Source organism: Thamnophis sirtalis, unplaced genomic scaffold (assembly GCF_051295495.1).
Source record: "Thamnophis sirtalis isolate CommonGarterSnake01/CBP01778 unplaced genomic scaffold, rThaSir2_p1.2 scaffold_2, whole genome shotgun sequence".
In the NCBI taxonomy this organism is placed as follows: Eukaryota; Metazoa; Chordata; class Lepidosauria; order Squamata; family Natricidae; genus Thamnophis; species Thamnophis sirtalis.
Window position 1 is genome coordinate 97,268,421 of NW_028261382.1, and position 21,788 is coordinate 97,290,208.

At 48.5% G+C, this 21,788-nt stretch overlaps 1 protein-coding gene across 2 annotated transcripts in view; it reads right to left on the reverse strand.

The window, feature by feature from the left end:
- The window catches only part of DSCAML1 (DS cell adhesion molecule like 1), a 106,875-nt gene that overhangs the window by 37,844 nt on the left and 47,243 nt on the right, over positions 1-21,788 (reverse strand). For both annotated transcript variants that reach the window (XM_087706440.1, XM_087706439.1), the window contains exons 4-9: positions 13,721-13,867; positions 10,819-11,097; positions 9,929-10,204; positions 9,051-9,347; positions 7,855-8,127; positions 1,181-1,459 (exon numbers count right to left, since the gene is read on the reverse strand). In XM_087706440.1, coding sequence (XP_087562566.1) covers positions 1,181-1,459; positions 7,855-8,127; positions 9,051-9,347; positions 9,929-10,204; positions 10,819-11,097; positions 13,721-13,867 — 1,551 coding nt within the window. The remainder of the gene's footprint in view (positions 1-1,180; positions 1,460-7,854; positions 8,128-9,050; positions 9,348-9,928; positions 10,205-10,818; positions 11,098-13,720; positions 13,868-21,788) is intronic.

Here is a 21,788-nt window from a genome sequence, read left to right on the forward strand (position 1 = left end):
TGTTGATGACCTTTGGTGGAACTAGGAGGATGGTAGGACGGACGTAGGACTCTCAAAAAGCAGGAGGTGGTAGCTGTGGCCCAGAGGTCTTTTGCATAGGGACATGCAGTGTGCAAGTTAGGCCCTTCCGTGGATTGGGAGGCTCTTCAAGGACTCACTCAACTCCTGGGCACCTCACAATTGAATGACTGTCATTACCCTTATGCTACAATTATCCTTATGCTGCCCTTGAAGGCCTTGCAGAAACACTGTAGAAGCTCCGTGAGCAGTGATGACAGCAGCAGAGCTTTATGCTCATGGGACCCCCTCTGTTCCCCCATCGGCATTGATTGCCAATCAACCCGAGAGGCTAGTTGGGGCTTTTGAAGTCTTCATGGCAGAGGGCTGGCTGGGGGGGCTGCTTCTCTCCACTTGTTTCTCTCCACCTGTGCTCTTCAGGCAGAGCGGGTTCCCTCCAGGTGCCACCTATCCAGCAATGCCATGTTGCAGCACCCAGGAGGTGCACCCCCCCCACTTGGTTGCAGTCCCTGCCCTCCAGGATGATATTCCACACACACCCCCAACCCCCGCCAAGACCTGTACCACTCCCATCCTTAGGATACCCCACAGCATTTTACAATTGATTAAAATATTCTCTGGGGTAGGTGTAGAGTTTAGCTTAGCTTTGCTCTGTTTGGCGGTGTTTTTTAAATATTTATTTCATTAATCTCTTCTATGTAAGCCACTCAGAGTTGTTAAGGAATCCAGCAACTTCGAAATTGGATTAAATAAATGATTACATAAATCCTGCTTCCCAAAGTGACTGACTGGAAGCATCTGGGACAGCATCTCCTCTAAAGCCCCTTTCTAATTCTCCCGTCTACGTATTGTTGTAATTGCCCTTCTAGGCCCTTCTGCTCCTTGGACCCATTCAGTCGCACCAAGCCCTGTTCCCCTGTCCTGAGCCCCCAAGAGCTGGGCCATCTGAAGTCCTAACTCTTTGCTGAGCGTTCATCAAGCAACTTCCTCCATGGCTTCCTGGTAATGTATGGCAGACGGCGCCAAGCTTGGCCCAGCGGCCTCTTCTATCTGGACCATTATCTGGGAAGAAGCACAGCCCCTTCCTGGGCAGGAAGCCACCCAGGACCACCTTGGGAACCATCAGGGATTTTTCCCCACCAAAGCCCAGTCGGCTCCTTACCTCGTACAATCAACTGACGCTCTCGGCTAATGGTGGCAGCGGCATTGCTGGCAATGCAGGTGTAGTTGCCGTTGTGCTTCAGGGAGACGCTGGAGATCTGCAAGGAGCTCATGAACTCCTTGCTCTCGATGGTGATGCCGGAGCCTGAGACAATCACCTGCCCGTCCTTCCTCCAAGTGATGCGGATCGGCATATCGCCCGAAGAGACCACGCACGGAATGTACAGCAGCTGCCCGATGGAGGCCGGAGGAAACTCAAAGGGCTGGATCAGAGGAGGAACTGTCAAAAAGAGGTATGTGTTGGACACCACGGAGCCCTGGAGGGCGGGAAAGCAGGAAGAGGAGAGAGGTTCCCCCAGGGAATGAGCCCATGGCTCGAGGGGAGGCCTGCTCAGACAATGGGGAGAGATTCTGCACCGCGCCTGGGAGCTTGGAAGTAGCTATGGGTGACCCCAAGGGAACTCTCAGCCACATGTCCAAGAGCCACAGCTCTCCCTTCATGGTAAGTATTACCTATTTTGCAAGACAGCTACAGGCCCTTATGGGAAGATGTGACGAACTCAAGCTTGCTGAATAGCAGATTTGCAAGAGAGCAAGAATACCACCTGAAGATGGACGGGTAGCAGATATTTCTCTGCTGTGGAGAAATTCCTACCTGCCTGCCTGCCTGTTAGAGTAGACAGGACTTACAGGAACACCTTTTACTGCAGGGATGGTTAGCCACCAGAAAGGAAAATTCCCACATTGAGAATGTGGGTAGAAACTATCATGCATTGTAGCAGAAGCACAAGAGAAAAACAGCTAGAATCCAACAACTATGAGTGGTCCACATTTGAATGCAAGGTTACTCACTAGAATTCTTGTACAAAACCATTTTCCTAATAAACCTTATTAACCTGAGCTACTTTGCTGGTCTTCCGCAGTCACGATTGTGGCTAAGGAGATCGGATAACCTCTTTTAGATCCAAATTGTTTTCTGGAATTTTCAGAAAATATCTTGCACCAAAACTGTTGGTTCTCTCTAATCTCACGATTGATGCAATTGTTCCCCAGTGCCCTTTCCCTGCTGAGGTCCCTTGCTCTTCCCAAGGAGCCCATGGTGATGAAAGGATGGGCAAAGGGCTAGAGAGATCCTGGTGGAAGATTCAGGATGAATCAGATGAAAACTCAACCCATTTCAAGGCCTATAGCAGCCTTACAAATCCCTTTGAGCGTCACTGCTGGAAACAGTTTCCTACTATTTTGAGAGGAGAAATTCATGTCAATTAGCAGCAAGTCCTAAGACAGACACATCACAGTCAAAACACACACAAAAATATAATCACTCTCCCCAAACTGCTCCACAAGTTTGACATGTCCCATATAATTTGCCAGAGGAACCCACAAAACATATGAAACACAGGGCTTGGTGAGCTTGTGGTCAAAAGAGGTTCATTTGTTCATTTAAAAGATTTTGCATGAAGCTGACCATCATAAGCGTAATAATGCTGGGTATCCGGTTTCTGCATAGTGGAGAACAGAGCTAGACCGACTTCCTCCAAGGTATAAGAGTGGTTTGGGCTCTAAACGGGGTCTAATCTCCTGCTTGGGGGCCCTCCTCAAGCAGGGGCTCTTTTCAGACTCGGCTCCTGCTGGAGGAGCAGGGGCAGCTGTGGTGAGGACGACTTTTGCACATCTGCATCCTGTGCACCAGTTGTGTCTCCTCTGGGATCAGGACTCTCACTCATTCTAACTGTTAACTGTTTATTTGATTTGTATGCCGCCCTTTTCCCCCGAGGGGGACTCAGGGCGGCTCACAGCTCAAAACAAGGGAAGGGGGGATACAAACAATTTGACAAACAACACAAAACAATACATAATTTAAAAGCGCAACAATCATACCATTCGAGATAGGGGCACGGTTCTTTAGCCCCAGGCCTGTCGGAACAGCCAGGTTTTAAGGGCTTTTTAAGGGCTTCTAGCTGCCTCCTGCTGGGCGACTGTGTTGTGCTTGGCACAGGACTGTCCTTGAACACCTTCCAGAGGGTGGCTGGAACAAAGTGAGCAGCCTGGGCAGAGGTGGGGTTTCCCGTTATTTTAAATTGCTTCTGAAGGTGTCTTAGATGCTGGTTGACCTCAAAGTGGGATTTGAGGCACTAAGACGCTTTTTGGCTCTGGATTATCTTTGGTAGCATCTTACTTATCTGTCTGCCCAATCAAACCAAATAGGTTAACTTTGTCCAGATCCCATTTCCTGTGAATGTTATCTGATGAGGCCCAGGAAATGGGCATTTTTTTATTGTTGCCCTTCAGCTTGGAATCTCCCTCTCCCTGTGGATACCTGGCCTACCTCATCTCTCCTGGGTTTCCGAAAGGTAGATCTTTCACCTAACCAGGAGGAAGGCATATGTGTTGAACGACTGGATTTAGTGGCAGAAGCAGCCTTCCTAACCATAGAGATGTCAAGATGTTAAATGTATTGTGATGCCATAACGCTAGATCCATTCGCAGTGCGGCTTCACACAAAAGTTCAAAGAGGTGGAGTTTGCACCACGACATATGCTTCATCATGTCGCCCCCTTCCTGGAGGGCACCTCTGCCAAGGACCAAGGGGCTACATCTCAGCAGCTCCTGTCCCTCAAACACATGAAAAACAGCTTTTCCTGTTCCTTAATAGTTTACAAGAAAAATAAACAAAAGAACACAAGTAACGAACTAACAAAAATGTAGAATTAAATTAACTAAACCAAATTTAGTCAGACTAAATGCCCTCCAGAAGAGAGCCGAGGTGGAGGCCACCCAAGGACCACTGAGACCAGCCATCCCCACAGTAAAGCAGGGCAGCTGAGCCTCAGCTTCTCATCTGCCTGAGGGGGCACGGCCGGCCTCCCATTTCCTTGGCACTAATTATGACCTTTAAAGCGCTCCATGGCTTAGGCCCAGGGTACCTGAGAGACCACTTACTGCCACCGGTAGCCTCCCACCGTCCAGAGCGATCCCACAGAGTTGGCCTCCTCAGGGTGCCCTCGGCCAGACAGTGTCGGCTAGCGACCCCCAGGAGGAGAGCCTTCTCTGTGGGAGCGCCTTCCCTCTGGAATGAGCTGCCCCCGGAGCTTCGTATAATTCCTCCGGTCTTTCTGACGCGCCCTAAAAAGTTGGCTTTTCCAGCAAGCCAGCCTGGCCTGAACAAAATAAAATAAATTATTGATTATTGTTAATTTATTTTAAAAATGTTATTGTTAATCTAAATTGGGTTTGTTTTTTGGATATTCTATTTAATTTTTTTAAACTTTCGTAATATGTGTTTTTTTAATGTTGTACGCCGCCCTGAGTCCTTGGGAGAAGAGCGGCATATAAATCCAATAAACCAAACCTAAGCTAAACCTATCCTTGGGCTGCAGAAAGGCACTGGGCCACCCCCTGCTCTGCCCTTTGGGGATGGAAGGGCCGGCAGGGCAGCTTAACCTTTCTCCCTTTTTAAAAAAAAATTTTTTTTATTTTCAAACAAACATACACGCAAAACATCTGACATAAAAAAACCCTCTCCAACTACATACAGTGTGTTGATTGGTTATAAAATCTTTCTCCGTCCTTTCCATAGTCATCACTTAAGCTCTATCAAAAATCACTTATTGTCAATCAAATATCTTTGTATACATTATAGCACTTCATTTGTTTAATTATCACTATTGTTTCACCATTTTAAACAAGGTATTCTAAATATGTATCCATTTATATTATGATGATTCATTATCTTCAATATATACAATAATAAAGAATTTTTTGTATCCTATTCTAAATCATTCTATTATTTTAGCATTAACAACATTCTCTAATAATTTTCAATTCCATGTTTTTTCCATTATTAGTATCATCAATCTAATGTACATTTATACAAATTATTATCATTGTTAAACTTCCATTAAGCATAGCTATTATTACATCCTTTTTATATGAGGCATATTAAATTTGAAGTAAATTTATATTACGGCATTTCATTACATCATCCTGAAATCATCCAATGATATTACATCTTTATATTCTATTCTATATAGAATTATTTATCTTTTATAAAAAGGCTTTTCAACATCATCTCCATCATCCTCACAATTTTTATAAAATTTCATATTATCAATCTAGTATATATAAATGCTTTATTATCATTATTGATCATTTATTTGACTATAGCTATTATTACTTTATCATACATAATACTCAAAGTTTAACTACATTTAACTAAATTTTATTGTGACATTTCATTTCATCATCCTGTATCCTTCCAGAAATAGTGCAGTCCAATATCTCTTGCCATTTGTAGAATCTGTATTCTAAGTGTTTTCTTGGTAAGTCTTATGTGGACTTCTCTTGACAACTTGCTGTTCATTAGATATCTATCTGTTCCTTTCATCTGCTTGACTTTTGTTATCACTGGTGCTTCTGCCGAAATTACTCTCATTGTTTCTGCCAAATTTTCTCCCCTATCTTCATCTATGTTTTGACATCTGAGATAGGGTTCCAGTTCATCAATCTCTCCTTTCCGTATTCCGCACTTATCATTTAGCTCCACACTCAATTTGATGTCAATGTCAACAATTTTCTTATCACTTTCATAGGTCTCTGTAATTTTTTGAATTCTGTCCTCAAATATCATCGTTATTTTATAAGTATTCTCAACTCTTCCCTCCGTACTTTCTGTATTTTGATATTTTGTATTTTGATTAAGAGTTTTTGAATTTCTAACATATTTTTTTGCAATGTTAGTTCCTTTTCTTCTTCATATAGTGCCATTTTTCTAAGTTATAGACACTGCCACTAAAACACCCAAGGCTTTTGCTAGGTTTCAAACAAATTCAGTGAAGTTTTTTCCACTGACCCTTTCAGAAAACCAAGCTGATAGCTTTGTAATATCAGATGCCAAGCCTCTAGCCACTAGATGGCAGTGTTACATCTTTTCCCTCTGTTTTTGGCTCTCTTTTCTAAACTCCGAACTCCGGAAAGGGTTTTTCTCCAGAAAGAGAAAAAAAAATGTTTAAAGATTACGATCCAGCTGAGCCTTGCGAGGAAAGAGGCTTTTAATCCACAAACACAAAAAATGGGAAAAGTATAGAGGAAGAAGTGGGGGGGGGAGACCAATCCAGTTTAAAAGTAAGAGGCATTTGTAAAAAGTCCGTCCATAAAAAACAAACAAAATTAAAGTGAAAAAGATAACATGATAGTTTTAAACCAGGGTAAATTCGCCACTTGTTTCCTTTTGTCTTCAATTTTATTTTAACTCTGAGTCTTTTGGGTTTTCTCTTCTCTAATAATAAAGTTTTTCCCCCCATTTCGACACACTCTCTCTCCTGTGCTGCTTCCGTTTCAGGAGCTTGTCCCAACCTTCTGTAGCCATTTTGGCTGCTTCTCTTGTAGCCGGCAAAAAGAGCTTTTCCCTGGATCAATCAGGGGCTTCGTGATGCCCCTGAGATCAGCAGGACATGCCCTTCACTATCACCGTTCCTTCAGAACGGTTTAGATCCAAAAGGATCATCCAGCAACAGAGACATCAACTGCAATCCTGGAGCCCCAAGATTGCATGGTGTGTCGTTGTGATGTCGAGCCCCGCCTCCAACCCTTCTCCCTTTTGTTGGCAGCCCAGTTGCCCAAAGGTTACCGCAGACTGCAGGGCTCCCTGCAGCATCCAAGCAGGTTCCCTTTGCTAAGAAAGTTGCATAACATCTGGCAGATACAAAGAACCAACCAACCTGAAGGCTGAGCCAACCTTGTTCACCTGCTGGGAGCAGCAAGGAGCCCTTTGGAAAGGAGGCGGCCAGGAGAGCAACACTCAACCCCTGAACAGCTGCTACACCTTCTGCAGAGCTGCAGCAACTGCCTCCCACTTGCAAGCACTCGTGCAGTTCAAAACCACCTCCGACCCCACCCCTAACCCAGAAGTCCTTGCCCCCCAAAATGCAGCCTGGTGAGGGCCAGTCCAGCCATGAGCTCAAGCTGAGCCAGCCCTGGGATGGAAAGGCCAGGCAGGCCCGCCTTTCTTTCCACTCATTAGGTCTGATGGCTCCCCAAACTGATCTGAATAATGGATGAATTGGAGAACGCTTACAATGTTCTGTGCGCTTGGCAGGACGAGAGAACGATCCTTTACAGAGACGCAAACAGAGAAAGCCACCCCCAAAGGAGCTCAGAGCAAAGGTCGGCTCTTTCAAAGCGGCATGTTTACATGGCCCACTCCCCCCATTCGACTCCAGGGCTTGTGGTTGGAAAGAGATCCCGTGGATCAGGAGACAGAGGAGAGGGGGGTCTGGGCTGCAGCAGCTGCCTCTCAAGCAAGCCCAAGCCGATGGAAGCCCCTTTGGAACTCAGGGGCCCCACCGAGCCATTCCTGCTGATGGCTGCCTCTGCCCTGGCCCGCTCAAGACCCATTCCCCTTTTCCAAGAAACTCTCTATCCCCTTCCCTGGCTGACTATTTGCCCAGGGAAGGCCTTGCCCAGCCCACAAGCAAAGCAGGGCGCCATCTTTCGGAACTCCTGCCTGACCCCCTCCCAGGTATGGCCACGGACAGCATTGTGGGGGCCACGTGCCAGTCCATCTTCCGGCCAGCCATGGAGCCTGTCGGAGGGACGGCCCAGACAGATAGCAGGCCTGCCCTGGAAGGAGAGGCGCGAGAGTGCCAGGGAGGATTCCTACTTGTGGCCACCCACCTTTCACAGTGACATGGACGCTCTGGCTGATCGAGAGCTGCGGCTGAATGAGGACGCTGCAAAGGTATTCTCCTTCGTCCATCCCCTTCTGGACATCCATCAGTTTGAGGGTGCCATTTTCAAAGACCACTTGTCGGTGGTTGTCCGGCAGGAGTAATGAGTCCTTGTACCACTTGATTGAGTAATACGGGTAGCCAATCACCCGGCAGTTGATGAAGGTGTCCCGGCCTGCCACAGCCGTGATGTTCTTCATGGCACGGATGCTGGGAGGGCCTGAAGCAGGGGGGGAGAAAAGGGCAGGCTAGGGCGATTCAAGGGAAGGGGGGCTTCGCTCCCAAGAAGGAGGGAGGTGGGAGAGGGCCCCCACCCAGGCCCAGCAACATTTCTGTCAAGCTGGCTTCCTTCACGTGATTTCAAAGACTCCAAGCGATGGGTCTACGGAGATTCTCAGTCACCCAGGCCCCGGTTGTCCCAAAGGGGCTTTTTCAAAAGGCAACTGGACTTTCTTTGCTTTGCTTGAAGACCTTTCGATTCTCATCCAAGAAGCTTCTTCAGCTCTGTCAGAACTGAAGAAGCTTCTCAGATGAGGAGCAAAATGTCTTTCTTGAAGAAAAAACAAAGTTTAGTTGCCTTTTGAAAAAGCACCTTTGGAACTCCAAGCAACGGCAAGCAACAACTCCTTCTCGCTAGTGGGCCGTTTTATGAATGGTAGCCAGAGACGGAGTGCTTGTTGCCCTTCTGCTGAGTGAGAGCCAAAAGGCCGGCCTCTCCCATTCCATAGGCTTCCAGGCGCCCTACAAAGAAGCACGGGGGAGGCAGAAGAGATGTCGAAATGAAATGCACAGGACGCTGAACTGCGCAGCAGAAACCTAGGGAAGGGCTTAATATTGCCAGTTTCGCTGGGGCGATGGGTGCAGAATGGCACCCTGCCATGTCATTGGAAGGGAGTTCAGCTCCACCCCGCCTTTTCTGCACTCCCACCCAGGTCCCGTGGGGGCAACATATTCTACCCACACTTTGCTTGGACATCTGAGGTCTGCATTCTCCCCCCAGCACCCTCTGCTCTGCCAGAAGGCATCCTGTGGCGGGACGACACACAAAGGTAAGGGAACACGGCAGAACAAACGGCACAACCAACCAGAAACAAAAACCGATGCAAGAAGAGCCTAGGCTGATATTGAAAAGTAGACAGGCACCTCTTACGTTTATTCGCGCTTGGTATTCGGCGCTGCCCACCGAGTTCCGCGCAGTACATCGGTAGACTCCTCCGTCCCTGATGTGTGGGCCCGTCACATTCATGTGGCTCACGGTGGTGCCGTCGGACATGGTGTACTGGTTGGTGCGGTGGCTGCCGTCTCTCTGGATGGGCTCATCATCCAAGGACCAGGTGATGGTGGGGGGAGGGGCTCCCTTGGCTGCACACATCAGGGAGAACGGCTCCCCAGGGTTCACCACCTTCTCACTGAAGGAGGAGACAATCCGGGGGGTCCCGTCTAGGAGGGAGACCACAGCAGAGATGGGGATCAAGACAATGGCTCTCTCCATCCAAGCAGGGCTGAGCAATGTTGAAACACCAAATGTCAAGCCCTAAATCTCCAAACATTCCTGAAAGCCTGGAAAGAGTAGGGCATGACTCTGTAGGCCCCTCGCCATTTTACGTAATAGTTACCCTCCTGCCCTGGCAATTCATACTCTCTCTGACCCAGAAGTGGTTTCTGTAGGAATACTATTCATTGTGAAACTGCCCTAGCCTTGCTGGCTTAATGGGTGCCCTGTTCAACCCCTTCCAGTCCAATAATTTCCTTTCTCCCCTGTAGTAAATGAGAGTTAGTTCTCCCTCCCTCCCTCCCTCTCTCTCTCTCCCCTTTCCCTCCCTCTCCTCCCATTTGTTATTGGAAACAGATCCCATGGATCAGGATGTGGAGGAGAGCGGGGATCTGGGCTGCAACAGCTATAGGATCCTCTCAAACAAGTACGAGCTGCTGGAAACCCCTTTTGGGACCTCTCCTTCTTTGGAAACGACCCAGGGCTGCCTCGGGAGCCTAGAAGCCCCCCTCCAGGGTTGGATGCTCACCCTCCAAGACAATTACGGCAAAGTCCTGGGCTGTCTGGACCTTCCTGGTGGCAAAACACTGGTAGGCCCCTGAGTGGCTCTTTTGGGCAGCTGTGATGAGCAGCGTCTCATTGTGGATTCCCCGGATGGCGACAAAGTCATCTGGAACCACCAGCTCTGTATTGCGGAACCAACGGATGGAGTATTCCGGCGAGCCAGAAAGTGCACCAGAGAGGATGACAGTGCTTCCAATGCCAGTCTTCAGCTTCTTTGGTGTGAGGGTGACCCGCAGTGGCTCTGTCAAAGACAAAGAGCACAGCCCATTTCAAGAGAGGAGGATACCCACATAGGAGCCACCTAACCTCTCTTCCCAATCCTCATCCACGGCTTGTCTGCAGGGATGCTAAGAGAGAGGTGGAAATGGTCGTTCCTGTGGGAATGCCTCTCGATGGGTCAGGTCTTTGGAAACTTCATTTTCCTCAGCTGCCTTATGTGAAAGACTCCATATTTCTCAGTCCACTATGACCCCAATATCTTTTTCCTAGTTAGTTACAGACAACCGATATCCCAACTATATCTTTTGCCCCAATCGGCAATGTTATTTTAAAAAGTTCTCTGACTTTAGTGGAAATGCATTTGTTCTTTGATTGGAGAATCACACAGGAGACCATTCTGGAGCTCTTCAGAATAATTTCAATTTTGCATCCAGAATAAGTTATATTTCATTGATAAATATGGTAGGTTACTAGTCTCCCAAGCAGCCGGGTCCCCCAGCTGTGCATCCTCTGTAGAAATATGGGAGATCTTGGAGCATGTCCATGCTCTCTCTTCTTGTCCTCTCCCCTCTCCCCCCCCCCCAGTAAGAGAATTTTTGTACACAGCATCTGGGCATTAAGTCTTCACCCACTCACCAATTACTGCCAGGATCCCAGTGACCTCAGCAGACCCAAAAGTGTTTGTGATTTCACAGATGTAGGTCCCACTGTCTTCCACACGCAAATCACTGATCATCAGGCCTGTGATACGCTTGGTCCATCGACTGTCAGCAGGCAGGGGCCTTCCATCCTTTACCCATCGGATGGCAGGATTCGGGTACCCAGAGGCAATGCATGGCAATTCCACTAGTTGCCCCACCTTTGCTTCTTGGTCCTGGAAGCTGTCTAGGATGGTTGGGATGGACTCTGCTGGGTCTGAGAACAGAGAAACAAATGGAATTCATGGGGGGCAATCAAAACAAACGGAATCCCGCCCAAATCCTATGAACGCAGTGCATGACAATGAAAGGTACTCTCAAACCCTTTGAAGGATTTCTCTCTCCCCTCAAACTGGCTCCATGGTAGAATCTTCCAAGTCTTCTCGCTGGCCTGTGGCCATTTGGACCCATATTCAGAAAGTGCTCCGGATGAGGGTGATGTCAATAGAGGCGATTCTGCTCCCGCTATCTCAAAGAAATGTGCAGGGCAGCTTTCCCAAGTTGCAAAAAACAGTATAAAACAGGATGCAGAGCCCTCCCTACATCATGTCTCTAGGATGCCGCCCCATTTTTTTTCTTTCCTTTAAACAAACTATTTGTGTGGGCACCCAAATCACACAATTTACCTCCAGCTGAAAAGCATGGGATTAAAAAAAAAACCAAGATAACAATAATTATAAAAAGACAGTACAATATGCAGCAGTGCACATAAAGGCCAACAAGGCAACATATTTAAAACCTTAAACCAATTTTTATTTTTATTATTACTGTTAAATTTATCCCCCCCACCAACTCATCTTGAAATGACTCCTTTTTTTCCAGATGGGTTCATTCAAAGTGCTAGTCAAGAGCTTGAGAAGGAAAATCTACTTTTTAAAGACTTTAAAAGTCAGCAGGGTCAGATCATCAAAATCTGGGGTAGGTGGGAGAGTTACTGTTCCAAAGAGCAGGTGCCCGTATAGAAAAGTCATTGGATGTGTCGTCGGATGGTATTATTTGATGAAGGGAATGCAAACTACTCTTTCATATCAATGGAATTTTGTCTGGTTTGTTTTGCTTAGTAGGCCAATCATTTCACTAGCCAAAGTACCTCTTGGGAGACACAATTGGAGACGGGGGTCTGGCAAACCACCCAGGCCAATGTAGCTCACAAAACAGGGATGTTACATGGGTGTAACATGGTTTGCTGATAATTACCTGCACTGCTGCTCATTGAACCAACTGTGGGCCACCAGCCAGCTATTTGCGGAAGTTGTAAGAGCAGAGAAATGATCATTCTTTGCCACTCATCACCACAAGGTTGTACTTAATAAATATCTCACCCACGCGTAGATCCGTTTTCCTGTTTTCTGCCAGTCACTCTGGAGCACCTCTGAAACCAGAGTTTCCAGAATCCAGAAGCAGAGGTATGATCCAGTCCAAAGTCATTGCCATTCCCTCTTCCAAGGACGGACTAAGGTGTGTTAGTTAAACCATCAGAGTCTCAAGAACAAGCTCAGGTTCCCACTGGAATCTAGCAGGATCTATCAAGTTCCTGAGATGGACCCATCAAACAGATCCTTCCTCCCTGTGTCAGGGAGTGTCTGTAAATAATTCTGATGCCCATAGAGAATGATCTGACCACGACAAAGGACCCAGCTACATCCCCCCCCCATACCAGATCACATCAGCATTATCCAAAAACAAAAGCGGGTGACCAAAAGTTTTGAGTTGGGCCTTCTGCAGCCTCGGCCGGTGGGAGATGAGAAGTCTGTTATTCAAAATATGCCAAGAGAGGAGAACAGTGTAACAAGGAACCAGGAGGAGAAACCTTTCAAGAGCCCAGCACTTTCACAGATCTGCTCCCTGCAGGGATTGACTGAATGCTTCTTTTAGGCCTAGGTGGGGTCAGAAAAAGGCCCTCTTCCCCTCAGAGTGGGCAGAGTGGGAAGACTGGAGCTGCTTGGCTAAGAACTGCTCCAGGCTCTCCCCTCCCCACATCCATGAGAAGGCTCAGCCGGGAGCAGTTGTTCCTCCGCTGCCCCAAACTGAAGGTTGAGTAGAAGACGGGCAGGCTCGGTGGAGGGAGAAAGCCCCGTTTCTTACAACTCAAGAACCACCCTGGTGGGTGGGGGTGTTTTTCCTTGGCTGCCCCAGAGTAGGTCTCCTTTCCATTTGGGGGGCTAAACGTCGCTTGGTGCTCACCCCAACTCTTCTGGTCCAATAGAGGAAACAGGCCGATGTTCAGGCTCCCCTGACGACCAGCACTGAGGCCTCCTACCTTGTTTCTCTGAGTAGGATTAACCAGAAGCCTCAGAGACACAGATAAAGGTTAGAAAATGATCTGAGCTACAAAATGACCTGGCCACCCGCTCCACTGGTTCAAATCCAGAGTGTTTTCTTCCTGCGTTTCCTACAAATACAAGAACTGTTTGAGTACCGCTTGGTGGCTTTGAAGCTAAACCAGAATCACGAAATGGAAAGATTGGAAGAGATGCTAGAGATCAGATCAGCTGGTGCAGCAGCCCCTCTTCAGTGAAGGAATCCATCGTCAGCAGCTCCTCAGCCCCAAGAAGAGCTGCGGGCTCTTCACACGGAAAGTTCTTCAGAAGAAGCACGCTCCTGCGGCTGCGGCTGCTGTGGGTGGCCCTTCCTCTTCCGGAGGATTTCCTTCCAATGGAGGAGACACAAACACTCCCCACATCCCTGCCCCCCCCCCAATTCAGGAAAGTGTTGGAGACAATAATCACGGGCTGGTATTCCTTCAGCAGCCCCTGCTTCTCCCTTCTGGGAGCCCCCGTGCCAACCATCGAAGCAAGCCAAAGCTTAGCCCAACTCCCTGGCCAATGACCCAGACCTACCTGAGACAGACAAGCGGGCACCATTGCTCTGCCGCGTCTCCCCACTGTACTTGTGTTTTGTAATGCATCTGTAGGTGGAGAGGGCGTCTTCCTTCTGGACGTCTGATATGTACAACCCACCATAGAAAGTAATGAAAAACCTATTTTCTGGAAGAGACAAGCGGAGAAAAGAGAGCAACGTCAGCATGTTTCGGTCCCAGAAGACTAAAAGAATCAGTGCAACACAAGAGAAGGAGGCGCCTTGCAGGCTCCAGGCTCTTCCATTGGGAAGGGCCCGAAAGGGCCCAGGCCCAGCCTGCAAGGGGGCTTCTAGCTCTCCTTTGGGCAGGCTGGAAGTGGTCTGGTTGAGCCCCCAATTTAACACTCCTTAGATATTGAGATGCCTTAAGACAGCTTTGGGAGTAAAACAAACATTCTGGTTGAGCCCGTCAGAAAGCGAGGGCAATTTATACCTGTCTGCAATCTCACTGCGGGCGTCTGTGCAGGTAAAAAGTACAGACTACACATTGGAGGTGAGATGCCAGCAATAAGGTGTGCTTCATTTACCCACACCACAGTGTTGGCAGTAAGACCGAGACTGCAAGGGCCCGTCCACCAAGAGACCTCGGCAGAGAAGCCCTGCCAAGGGACGCAATGAAATGGAACTGGCATCAGGAGGAGGGGGGCAAGTTGCTCTGCAGCCAGCAGGGATGGGCTCCAGTTGCCCAGCTGATGCCCAGCCAGCCACCAGCATTGCTCAAAGCCAGCTTCTTCCCCAGGGCATCCCCAGCATTGGAGAGAAGCACCCTGGAAAGGTCCTTTTCTCTGGAGGACCACACACCCATCGGCCTCGGTACAAGCCATAGGTTGAAGTTCAGAGTCATCAGTCTGGAATGGGGGCGGGTGGCGGGTGAGGGGTGGGGAAGGGGGACAAAGAATCCAGATTCTCCCAGCTGCCTGCGAACCAACAGCCTGGAGCCTGTCTGCCTCAGAATTTGGGGGTGGGGGGAGGCAGTTGCTATGGCAACAGGCAACCACTGCTTTGCAAATGGCTGCTCTCCCCTGTTCAATTTGTATGCACATTTAATTGATGGAGTAGCTTTTCAGAAGCTCTTATATTCTGCAAGGAAGGAAAAGGCCTTGAGGGAAGGAGGCTGCACTAACAAAAACCATGCTAAAGGATTCCCTACTCTGGGAAACATGGGGTGGGGGAAGATCCTCCCCAAAAGACAGGAATACCGACAGCCAGAAGTCCCTTTAAGCCCACAGGCTGAAAAGGGAACCTCTGGCTGAGCTCGGCCGTGTCCAGGGCCCCCTCAGACCTCTTGTCCTGGGCCAATCTTTTCCTCCGGAGAGAGTGGAGAAGGAGGATGCTGGGCCACCTACTGCTTAGTGCTTAGGCTGTGCCCCAAAGGGCCAGAGAGGGTCCACCCCAGGGGTGGGTTTCAACCGGTTCACGGCGGTCCCTGCAAACCGGTTGGTCAGCGAACCCGGAAGTAAGCCCGCCCGCCCACCCGCCTGCGGTCCTTACCCGGTTTTGACGAGTTCTGCGCTTCCACGCATGTGCAGGATGCATACAGCGCCTGCGCGATCCTCCAGGAGCAGCTGGAACATCGCACAGACGCTAGAATGCATGTGTGCACCATGCGCGTGCACGAGGACGCTGCCGGCCCCGTTCCAATCGAACCGGTTGGAACGGGGCGAGAAACCCACCCCTGGTCCACTGCCTCTCCCCCTTAGCAAGAGGGCACGTCCTGTGGCATCTCCAGGGACGGGCCTTTTCCCCAGCTGAATGAGAGACGCCAGGACTACTGCTGGACTACCAGTCATTCCGTATAGGCTTAAGAAATGACTCTCTTGACGAGAACCGTTTTCAAAACTGCACCCAAACGCATCTTGCCATGCTTTCATGGCTGATGGTCTGGTTAACAGCTCACCAAGTCGAGAGCTGGTTTCAACCAGCTGAACTATTTCAACTTAACCAAGCCACAGTGAGAGTTTTACCCATTCAGTCCAACCACCACCAAATCCTGAATGACAAATACGAAGAAAGGAGGTTCCCATTGATAAAAACCTTTTCCCCACCAGGCCTGGGGGTTTCACTGTTCCTCAACCGCCAGGCCTGCCTAAGCTGGCAGACTCCTGCCCTTAATCTCTTCTCTAAGTACAGCTCTATCTTTCCCGGTTAAAGGATTAACACCCATCCCTCATTCAACTATGGCAATGAGATTTTATTTCTAATTACATCGTCATAAAACTGGGAGCGCTCCCAGGGTTTTCTCCAAATGACTTGTAGACACTCTACAAGATTGGATCCTACTTGGCTGCATTGTAATAGCATTTTCTCTGACACTCATTAGACATGCATGAAGGCGGGGGCTGAAGAATGGAATTGCATTTAAATGGATTTCCTGGGAAGGAGGGAGAAAGGGGAGGGAGAAGGGGAGGAGTTAACAGGGGATGGGCTCATTGGAGAGCATCCTATCTGGCCCACCAACAAGCACCACATGCCAGAGATCAGAACAGCAAGGCCGGATTTCGGTAAAATGCAGCTTTTATGCTGCAATTATTTTTGCATGCATTTAATTCATAAACTCTGTTGTTTACATTTTGTGTCATCACTTCTCAGTGCTTACTCCTTTCTTCCCTCTGCAATACTGTATTTTATCTGTAACTAGAATAACATTTCATGCACCCAACAGAGCGAAGCCTACCCCTGTGGCATAACAAGATCAGGGATTGTCTGAGTTGCCACATTCAAATGCATTGCAAAGAAGCTAGCTAACTCCTCATTCACAGAAGGGATGCAAACAGACACCACCTTTTCGTCCAAGCGGTTCCCATCCCCTTGGCAACCCTGACCTTCAATCTCAAACTTTCTAGGAAACGTCCAGCGTTCTAGGTGGTCACAACCAATCCAGGTAGCCTTCTCTGACAATCCCATCCTGGCTGAAGTCCCTGAAATAGAGGCTGCTGCCCTTTTCAGTGGGGCAAGGAAGGGAAGTTGCCATTTTTCCCTGGCTTGTTGGGGCAGCATTGCATCAAGGAGGCTCCAAAGAAATGGATAACTGAAAGATGCCGGAGAAACCAAAAGGAAGCTTTCTTTCTGGAATGTATGAAATTGGCACCTTTGGGTCGATACCAAATCCAAACAGATTAATAAATTAATAAAATAATTGATGGTAGCAGGAGAATGGAATCTGTAGGAATGTGACCTTCTATGAGACAGACTGATCCAGCTGCAGGGAACCTGGTCTATATCCCTCATTTAACTGTGAATCACCCAGATGCAAGATAAAATAGGCCGGCAGGTAAATGATTGTTTAAGTCGTCCAGTGCCAGAGCAGGAACATGTCAATGCCTTGGCTGTGCTGGAGCTGCTGTGCCAAGACCTTCTCTGGGTACCCTCCGCAACTACCACTCAGTGGCCGCAATTTGCTCAGGATGGGTGCTCAGGTGTGGGCGGGGAGCAGGAAGTTCTTGAACAGGTATGATGGGCAGGTTATAAGACGGTGGGGAGTGAAACAGAATCTCTTAAGAATTCTGCCTCCTTGCAACCAACCTCAACAATTTAACCTCATTCTGCTGCTCTTCCATCACTCTCTGCTCTTTTTAGGGAAGGCACTGAGTTTGCCCCATGACAAAAATTAAGCCTTTTTTTACAAGGGGTGCAAGTCTAGCACCAAGGAACCGTTTGCCAGAAAGCGATTTAGCAGGGGAGATGCAGGTTAGACGGCTGCCCAGAGGAAGAGCAGAGTCCCCGTGGCAGGATTTGAAATCTGAGCAATATTTTGAGTTCTACATCTGCAGTTTGGAAAGAAACTCTGTTTTGGGGGAGAGGGGATGTTTCCACCACTAAGGCAGAGGGCTCCCTCCACTGATTGCTGGCTAAGAGGCAAAAGGAGATGCAGATCCATGCGTGGCTGAGTCTGCCATTTCCCTGATATACCACAATCTCCCATGTTTCTTCTTCCGGTTAGATTCTTTTTTGCACTAAAATGTAGAACTAATCAAATTTCATGCTAATGAACAAAAAAAATCTGATCAAGATGTGCACAAGTTTGCATCTGAAAGCATGAAACAGGGAACAGAGTGGATTGGGGATAGTGGTCTCCCTCCTTCCCTCCCTCCCCACCCTCATTATACCCAGATTATTAAGCAAGACTTCTTGGCTTGTCACGTCAGTTTCATCAACCTTGGGCAACTAAGAATCTCACTGAACTCTCCCAATATCTGGATTTTGCAATGCAGCACAAAGGCCATGAAATGGAACCTGAAAAAGGATCATGTCTCCATTTCCCCCTGAAGTTCTCTGCCTCCAAAGGTTTAGCATTCAGGAAGACTCACTTGCACAAATATTCTGCCTAGGTCAGAAAATATTTACTACGGGAACAGGTACAGGTGTGTGTGAGAGAGGGGAGAGGGAGGAAGGGAGGGACGGAGGGAGAGAGAGAGCGAGCTAATTCTCATTTACTACAGTTTCTCCTTGTTTCAAGTCTGAATCTCTGTAAAGCTGCCCCCCCTTTAGATTTTTGTCACTGCAGAGGAAGAATCTACAACAGTCCTGCACAACTCATAGAATAGAAAGGGCAATATCGATAAATTAAAAATCGTTGGAGCCACAAATACCATAATACCTGTTCTATTGATCAGCTGTTTGGCAGCTGTGCTGGAGCTGGCGAGACTTGGAGGTGACAGCGGATTTATTCTTTATTAATCAAAACTGGTGGATCATGCAAGGCTGTTTGGCAGGCCTGATCTGCACCCTCTTCCTGTGACAAGTGCCCAAGTGTTGGGCGACTGCTATCATGTCCCCTCCCAGCCTTTCCTTCTGTGGGGAAAATCAATGTGACTCCACAGGAAGAAACATCAATTCCTTGGGGAGTTCTTCGTGGGATTTGGCTCCATGACCCTCAATATCTCTGCATTCTTTCCAGGTCTTCAGCCACCTCCTTGTATTGGAGTAACTGGCAATGGGCGTGGTTTGACCATTGTGGTAGAATGGAACTGTCGTTTCCCATAATCTCAGCATTACGCCTCAGAAGATGCAGCCTGAGACGGCTCTTTTGGCAGCTGCAGCTGCTAAGGTTTAATTTATAGTCTATGGGAATTCCCACTGCCTTCTCACAAGCACTACTGCTGAGGAAAGCAGAACTCCTGGAAAAGACCCAACGTTCAAAGCTACCAAGATCCCTGTGAACCCCAATGTTGAGGTGTTGGCCATCCACCCCACCTCACCCCCACCCCCATCTCCGTGTCTCCAAAAAGCCCTTCCAGCCCTTGGTCTGTGTTGAGGAGCTCTGGGCCCAGGACAGAACCCCGAGGTGCCCGCAACCTCTGGGGTATATTCACTTAGGCGTAGATCCATTACGGTAGTGGGACAGCAAATTCATCTGATAGTGGGATCATCCATCCTCCACTGTTCCATGCTATGGAGATGGAATCCACAGTCTGTTTTATGTTTTATTGAAATCTATATGCACCGCATCCATTGCAGCCCCTTTGTCTACGAATGTAAAAAAAAAGCAGCAAGATTAGTTTGGCACAATCAATTTTTAAGAAACTCATGCTGGCTTCTACAAATTGCCTTGTTCCTTCCCAAGTGCTTGTAGTCCCACTGCTTGATTACCTTGGGGGGGGGGGAGGGTGTATTAGCGTCAAGCAATAGTTTCCCGAATCCACTTTTAAAAAATGCTGGAACAATGTTAGCTCTTCTCCAATCTTCGGTGCTCCAGGAGTTCTCACAATTACAGTTAGTGATGCTCAGATCACATTCACCAGCTCCTCTCCATCCATGGTTCCAATGCCCCTGATCTCTGTGGCCCTCTTTCAGATACATTCCCACCTCAAATGCCCTTATTTCATGGTTCCTTAGAAAGCATTCATCATGCGGCAAGGCTGGCCCTGAACTTCCACCATTATTTCTACAGATAGGACAAGAATTACAAAGTGAGCAAGCTAGCACAGATGTGCACTCTAGCTGCTCATTATCAAAGAAGGAATGAGAACATGCAAAGGAGATGAGAATGGACAACCAAATATGACAGCACAGTTGCTCTAAGCCTCTGGCTAAATTAGAAAGCAGTTTACTGAGGTGGAAAGCTGCAGCAAAAGCTGAGGGCGGAAGAAGCCAAAACCATCTGTAGACTTAAAAATAAGCCACCCGAACACATTTTCTCAGACATAAAACAAGGAGGAACTCCTTGTAGTTATAAAGTATTAGGCCTAGGAAAAGGAATCTCTTAAAGATGGTCCAGAACTGTTGTGTCCTGAAGAATGAAGCCATCTGGAGTATAAAACAGGTTAAAAATAATATTTACTATTTTCCCATTTACTGTCTTCGCCTCTGCCATTACAGCTTGGGGGGAAATGACTGCAATTGGGGCTTGCTGAAATCCAGGGCAAGCGGCATCTTCCGCACACTAACAAGCTCTGTGTTTTCTCCCTGACAGATGCCTCTGCACAGACCATAAATAGAGACTGTCTCCCCCCTTTCCTGCCGCACACGAAGGCTGTATGTCTTAATTAAGCAGGACACTAGCAGCACCGCTAACGATTTTTGCTGCTTACTATGTAAATCTCTGCTCCTTGCCAGGGTTAACTTCCCAGCAGAATTTGTGGGAAGCCTCAAGAAGCTCAGTTCATTACTTCACCCCAGAAAGCCTGAAAGCGAAGTCTGAAATGTCCATCGCCACTGACTTCTCACCTGACCCCAGAGCATCTCCTGGCCCTGGAAACCACGGCCACCAGTGGGACAGAGGAGGGGAGGGTTTGCTTGAATGGCGCCCCTCCTTAAGAAGAATCTGAGAGGCTCAACGGGCTGAGAGAAGTCCCGGGGAGGGCTGGCAGGACCTTCAAGCAGGAATGCAGCGAAGTCTCACTGCATTCTGAAGGGAAACCTCTCTCCCGTGGAGAGCTTTCAGGAAGTCACAACTATCTGAACGGTCAAACAGCTGCTTCAGGTTCTCCAAAGGAAATGACGCACCGTTTCCAGTGGGGCTAAAGCATTAATTTGTACCTCTTATGTTTCAGTTGATGAAAAATCCAAAAAGTTGGTTTCCAGTGGACAATATAAGGGGAGACCACACTGCAGAAATGCAAAGGTCGTCAATGCACAAACGCAGAGAAAGCTCCAGCTGCAGGAAAGGCAACATGGACAAACAAGAGCCACCATTTCCAACTGCAGGAAATGTAAAAGGTGCCAGTTTAACAGAAGTGAGGTGTGGGAGGAGTAACAGCTGGGTATTAACCAAGCCCCTTTGCCCTGGAGTCTGAGGATAATCTTTTGAAGCCACGCCTCTGATCCTCCCCTTGCTCTCCCAGATTAACCTCAGACTCCAGCCCAGAAGTCCATCTTGGAAGGCATCCGACAGGGCGACTTCATGGCTTCCATCGACCTTACGGAGGCCTACCTCCACATCAGCATCGCCCCTGCAGGGAGACGGTCGAACATCGCAGGTTCCTTAGGTTCTCCCACGGGGGAAAGCACTTCCAATATAGGGCCCTCCCCTTCGGGCTGGCCTCAGCCCCCAGGACCTTTACCAAGGTGCTGGCTGCAGCCGCAGGTCCCCTGCGCTCCCTACCAGTCCATCCATTTTGCTATCTAGATGACATCTCAGTCCTAGCCAGGTCCCCAGCCACGGCCAGACAGGATCTGGGCACCAGCATTGACACCCTCAGGTCCCTGGGGTTCTCTATCAACCTAGAAAAGAGCCAGCTGGTCCCATCTACCAGGCTCCAACACCTCGGTTCTATTATAGATTTGGTGTCTGGGGAGGTGTTCCTCCCCCAAGAGCGAAGGGACAGCATTGTGCAGCTAATTCATGAAGTTCATAAATTACGCTCTGTCCCTGTAGTTCTTCTTTCCGGGCTCCTTGGGAAATTCATTTCTTGTATAGGGATCGCGCCTTGGGCTCGCCTACATGCCAGGGAGCTACAGTGGTTCCTGCTTCCATACCAGAAGGCGGGGACGAGCGACGCCAGATTCAAGATCCGAGTGTCGCCCCAAGTGCTGCTCTCATTCCGTTGGTGGCTGACCCCAGCACTGAGCAAGAGATCCCTCTTCAAGGAGCCAGTGAGGAAGATACTC